General features: G+C 67.9%; 1 protein-coding gene across 2 annotated transcripts in view; it reads right to left on the reverse strand.

Moving 5' to 3' along the window:
* The window catches only part of MARK2 (microtubule affinity regulating kinase 2), a 29,073-nt gene extending 24,886 nt beyond the window's left edge, over positions 1-4,187 (reverse strand). The window contains exon 1 of one of the 2 annotated variants that reach the window (XM_082334449.1): positions 3,853-4,187. In XM_082334449.1, the coding sequence (XP_082190575.1) occupies positions 3,853-3,909 (57 nt within the window). In that variant the 5' untranslated portion in view covers positions 3,910-4,187. The remainder of the gene's footprint in view (positions 1-3,852) is intronic. The other variant, XM_082334450.1, reaches the window with a different exon arrangement.
* Between the last annotated feature and the right edge of the window lie 1,813 nt (positions 4,188-6,000).

Consider the following 6,000-nt stretch of genomic DNA (forward strand, 5'->3'; position numbering starts at 1 on the left):
CAAAGAACTGCCGTGGCAACGGGGCGGGGAGCGCGCTCTGCCATCTGGCCGCGCTGCCGGGGAATTAATTCGGGGTTTCGAGGCGTGCGGCAGCACCAACGCCGGATCTCGCCCCTCCCGGGAAAGAAAAAAAACCCACGGGGGTCCGCGGCGGTGCCGGCAAGCGGCCGGCGTGCCTGGCATTTCTCCGGCACCTCTTATCGGCGAGGCTGGAGTGGCCGGCAAACATCCCCCGGCGCTGACGGCTCGCTCTCCTCCGCCCCCCGCACCGGCAAAGGTCGTGCCGGGAGAGCGGCGGCGGCTGCGCCGGAGCCCGGCGAGGCTTTGCCGAAAGCGCTGCCGGCTCCGGGCTTAGCCGGTGCGGTGCCGAAACGCCGGGAGGCGATCGCTGTCTCCCTCACCGGGACGTGGGCGGCCGCCTCGGCGCTCCCGGTTTTGGCACAGCAGAGGACTTGGCCCTCAGCGCCGCGGCATCCCCCCGCGGCTACGAAGAGCGGTGCTGGGCTTGGCGCTCGTTAACCAAACTCTCGTTAATTAGACAAGCCCTGAGCTCGGCTCTAAATCCCCTCCCTCGCTGCCGAAACCCCTCGTGCCTCAGTTTCCCCACCCCAAACCCAGCGCCACGGCAAGGACTCACGCTCGGCGACCCCAAACCGGCTCAGCTCGCGGCAGTGCCGGCAACTCCAACGGCCGCGGCCGGCCCGGTGCGGGGTGGTGCCGGCGGCCGGCGGAAGCTCGCCGAGAGCTGAACTCCCCGAGGAGCGCCGGGAACACCAGACCGGCTCGACCGGTTGGGGCTGACGCCGGCTCGGCCGGGCCGCGGGAGCTGGGGTGGGGGGGGGTTGCGGTGTTGAGCCACAGTTTTGGGGAACACCTGAAGCACCGGGGGAGTGAAAACGGGGTGGAAAAGGGAAAAACCACCATTAACGAGACACGTTGGGGCGGGAGGGCCCCGTTTCGCTTGCCGGCAGAGCCAAACCGCTGGGAATCACCACCGCAATGGCGGCGGGGGTGATGTCACCAGGTCCGGGGGTGATGTCACCAGGTCCGGGGGTGATGTCACCAGTCGGATCTAAAGATCCCGGCGCGAAGAGGCCGAGGTGCTGGCGGGGCCGATGCCGCCAACACCCAACCGTGCCGCGGGCATAAAAGCGGCGGCAACCGGCTACAGCGTAACCGGTAACTGGTAACGGTGTAACCGGTAACCGCCGCCGTGCCAGGCCTACCTGCAGCGGGCGGGCGGTTCCCCCCCCAACCCCACCGCCTCGGCAGCCGACGGGAGCTGGTGAAACAGCTTTGGTGCGGCGGCGCTGAAATGTCAGCCAAATTTAGTTATTTTTGACAAATTTTTTTTTTTTTTTATATATAAAACCACGCCAGATCGGCCTCCACGTGACGGAGGAACCTGGGGCGGGGAGGGGGGAGAAGGCGCCCCGATTTTGGATGCCGGTTTTTGGGGGGAGATGCGGCAGCCCCCCCCCCCCCCCCCCCAACTCTCCGCTGCCCCCTCCCCAAATTCTCCCAGCCGGGAAGAATTCCCCTCCGTCATTACGTAACGGCGAATAAAAATAAGAGGAAAACGACCCAAAATGAGGGGGTGCCCGGCGGCACGGCGAAGGCCGACGGCACGGCGAAGGCCGGAGAGCGGGTGGCATCGCCTTGTCCTCGGCGTTGGGGACGCGGAGACGAAACCACTTGCGACCCCCCCCCACCCACCCAAAAGCCCAGGCCGCATCCTGCTGGGGTCCCTCCCCATCGCTTGGGGGTGCAGAAGGCGGGGAGCCCCCCCCCCAAATACCAGGCAAAATGGGGGTGCCGCACAGCTGGGGAAGCCAAGGGAACCCCCAGACCCCCCCAAAAAAGGGCTGAGCCGTAAGTGGGGTCCTGCACCCCAAGCTGGGAGTGGGGGGGGACCTCAAGAGCCCCCCAGACCTACACCCCAAAATGGGGAACCCCCCTTCCAGCTGCCCCCCAAAAGGGGTCTGGGCCTCACCTCCCCCCCCCCCAAACAGACACAGGGGGTGAACCCCCCCATATCTTCGGGGGGAGGCTGGCCCCCCATCACAGGGGTGGGCACCCACATCATTTTGGGGGGTACGCACCTCACAGCCCCCTTAAACCCCACGGAGAGCACCCAGCCTGTGGCAGCGATGCCGCCCCCACAATCCCCCCCCCCCCCCCCCAGCCGTGGGGGGGGGGGGCTGCAGCAGGGAAGGGGGTGGGCTCACGCCCCCACACCCAGTCCGCGCAGCCACCGAGACGGGGAGGGGGACGACGACGACAGTGACAACAATGACACCCCAAACCTCACAACCCTCTCCTCTCCCAGCAGATACCAGACCCCCGGGAGGGGCCGATGTGGGGGGCTGGCACCCCCCCGCCTGCCCCCCTTCCTTTGGGGTGCAAGCCCTGACCCCTTCACCCCTGCTTTTGGCAGTGGGGGGGGGGCCTAGTGCCCCTCAGGGACCCCCAAAAATGGGACCCCAGACCCCTCTGGGGGGGCCCAGCCCAGGAGCACCCCTCCCTACCCCAGGTCCCATGGAGGAGCCTGATCCAGCCCCTGAGGGGGGGGCCTGGTTCAGATCCCCCCACCCCACACGGGGGTCTGGGCCGTGGGAGGCGCCGGGGTGCTTCATGGGGGGGCTGTGAGAGGAGCTGGGCCCCCCCAGGACCCCCTTGGAGAGGGGCCAGGCTGGGGGGCACAGGGTCCCCCGAGACCCCCCCCTTTTCCCCCTCATGCAGGGGCCCAGGACCCCCTTTTCCCCTCACAAAACGGCCCACGACCCCCTAAGACCCCCCATTTGTCCTCACAACACAACCCCAGACCCACTTTTCCCCTCATGGAGGGGCCCAGAACCCCCTCGGGCCCCCCTTACCCCTCACAAAACGGCCCAGGATCCCCTCAGACCCCCCTTTTCCCCCCTCTCAGACCCCATTTTCCCCTCACAAAATTACCCAGGTCCCCCTCAGACCCCCTTTTCTCCTCACAAACCTACCCCAGGCCCCGCTTCTCCTCTCACAAAATGGCCCACGACCCCCTCAGACCCCCTCTTTCCCTTCCCAAAAAGGCCCCACGACCCCCTTTATTCCCCCTCTCAGACCCCCTTTTCCCCTCACAAAACAGCCCAGGCCCCACTCAAACCCCCTTTTTACCTCATAAAATTACCCACGACCCCCTCAGACCCCCTTTTCCCCTCCCAAACCGACCCCAGGCCCCCCTTTCCCCTCCCAAACCGACCCCAGGCCCCCTTTCCCCTCCCAAACCAACCCCAGGCCCCCCTTTTCCCTCCCAAACCGACCCCAGGCCCCTCTTTTCCCTCCCAAACCGACCCCAGGCCCCTCTTTTCCCTCCCAAACCGACCCCAGGCCCCTCTTTTCCCTCCCAAACCGACCCCAGGCCCCTCTTTTCCCTCCCAAACCGACCCCAGGCCCCTCTTTTCCCTCCCAAACCGACCCCAGGCCCCTCTTTTCCCTCCCAAACCGACCCCAGGCCCCCTTTTCCCTCCCAAACCGACCCCAGGCCCCCCTTTTCCCTCCCAAACCGACCCCAGGCCCCCCTTTTCCCTCCCAAACCGACCCCAGGCCCCCCTTTTCCCTCCCAAACCGACCCCAGGCCCCCTTTTCCCTCCCAAACCGACCCCAGGCCCCCTTTTCCCTCCCAAACCGACCCCAGGCCCCCTTTTCCCCTCCCAAACCGACCCCAGGCCCCCCTTTCCCCTCCCAAACCGACCCCAGGCCCCCTTTTCCCCTCACAAACCGACCCCAGGCCCCCTTTTCCCCTCACAAAACAGCCCCCGACCCTCGCAGACCCCCCTTCCCCTCCCAGAGGCCCTCCCCGCCCCTCGGCCCTACCTGTTCCGCGTCTCTCTCGTTGACCGTAGGTAGAGGGCTGCGACCGCTGCTCGACATGGCGGCCCCCCCCCCCCCGCCGCCGGCGACTATCGCGATAGAGGGAAGCCGCGGCGGGCGGTGTGCGGGGAGGGGGAAGGGGAGGGAGAGGGAGCCGCGGGGCCGCGCTCAGGGAGCGGGGGGAGGCCAGGCCAACGGCATGGGGGAGGCCGGGGAGGGGGACGGGAGAGGAGAAGGGGAGGGAGAGGGCGGCGAGTCCGCCCGGCCCGGCCGCCGCCGCCGCCTCACACTCGCGCCTCCTCAGCACCCAGCGGCTCCCAACATGGCCGCCACCGCCGGCCCTCGGCCATTTCCGCCGCCGAGCCGGAAACACCCGACACGCCTCCCGCTCCTCTTCGGCTCTTTCCGGATAGATTCGGCTTCGGGCCACCTCCCGACTTCGGGTGTTTCCGGCGACGTTCCGGAAACACCCGATGCCTTTCACCGCCCGCATCCCGGAGCGGAAAGACCCGAAGTCACCTTCGGCAATTTCCGCTGACGGCGGCGGAAAGAGCCGAGCTCCGTTCCCACCGCCGCTTTCCCGAGTGGATCCGGAAAGACCCGAACGCCCCTCGGCCTCCATCGGGCCTTTCCGCGCACTGACGGAAACACCCGAACGCAGCCGAATCCCCCCCCCATCCCTGCCGGCGACCCCAAGGGGGGCGGGGGGGGGGACGCCTGGGTCCTCTCCCCTTTTTTGGGGGGGTCCCGGTCGCCTGGGTCCCCCCCCAGGCACCGGGGGAGGCGGGAGGGAGCCCGGACGCCTGGGTTCCCTGCCAGCAATGGGGAGGGGCACTGGGAGCACTGGGAGGTGGGGGGGGGGGGACACTGGTCCGGGTGGACCAAGCCTAGGAGATGGGGCGGGTCCAGCTGGGGAAGCCACGCCCCCTCCCCCCCGGAGGGTGTGGTCTCCACGCCCAGACCACGCCCTTTCTGGACCAAAGGGGCGGGGCCAGCCCGAGGATGGGGGGGGAGGGGGGTGATGATGGCTTCTTGGGTGCCCCATAGGTCCGGGGCCCCCGGGGCGATGCTATAGGGTGGGGGGGAGGGGCTGCATGGGGGAGGGGAGCACCCAAGGAGTCCCCCTTCCCCCCCCTTGGGGGACCCCCCCCCCCTTAAAATCCTTTTTATAGAAGGGGGTGCGCTTTTTTGGGGCGGGGGGGTGGGCCGAGACCTGACGGCAACTCATCGCCCCCACCGCAACCCCCCACCCCCCGCTGCGGGGCGGGGTGGGCTTGCGGGGGGTGGGGGGGCGTGGGGGGGGGGGGATGGGAAAGGCGTGCGGCTCCTTTAAATTTACCCAGGAGCCCTTAAAGGAGCCCCAGGGGCCCCACGGCGGCGTCCCCACCCCGGCCGGCCCCTGCCCGCCACCGTCGCCGCCGCCCCGGGCCCCGCCATGGAGCCCCCGCACCCCCACCCCGACCCCGGCCCGTTCCCGCACCCGGACCGCCCAGGTGAGCACCGACACGGCGGGGGGAGGGGGGGGGAATGGGAAGGGTGGGCGGTGTGGCCCCTTTAAGAAGACACCCCACCCCCCCACCCCCCCACTCTCGCGGTGGGAGAGCTGGGGTCCCCCTTCGCGCACAATGGGAGTGACGCTGGCCCTTTAAGATGTCCCCCCCCGGCCCTGGGGGTGCCCCCGGCCCTTTGGCATCCCCTGTCATCCTCTAGGATGCCCCTGGCCCTTTAAGATGCCCCTGTCACTTCAAGATGCCCCTGCCCCTTTAAGAAGCCCCTGTGCCTTTAAGATGCTCCTGCCCCTTTAAGATGCCCCTGCGCCTTTAAGATGCCCCCATCCAATTTAGGATGCCCCTGCCCCTTTAAGATGCCCCTGCCCCTTTAAGAAGCCCCTGTGCCTTTAAGATGCCCCTGCCCCTTTAAGATGCCCCTGTGCCTTTAAGATGCTCCTGCCCCTTTAAGGTGCCCCCATCCAATTTAGGATGCTCCTGCCCCTTTAAGGTGCCCCTGGCCCTTTAAGGGCCCCTCCCCTTTGACGAGCCCCACCCCTTTTAAATACCCCTTCACAAGCCCCGCCCCTTGAAGTGCACGGCCCCTTTAAGACGCCCTGCCCCTTTAAGAGCCCCCCTCGCCCTTTTAAGATGCCCCAGCCCC

The sequence above is a fragment of the Platalea leucorodia genome (genome assembly GCF_965183815.1).
Source record: "Platalea leucorodia genome assembly, chromosome: 34".
In the NCBI taxonomy this organism is placed as follows: domain Eukaryota; kingdom Metazoa; phylum Chordata; class Aves; order Pelecaniformes; family Threskiornithidae; genus Platalea; species Platalea leucorodia.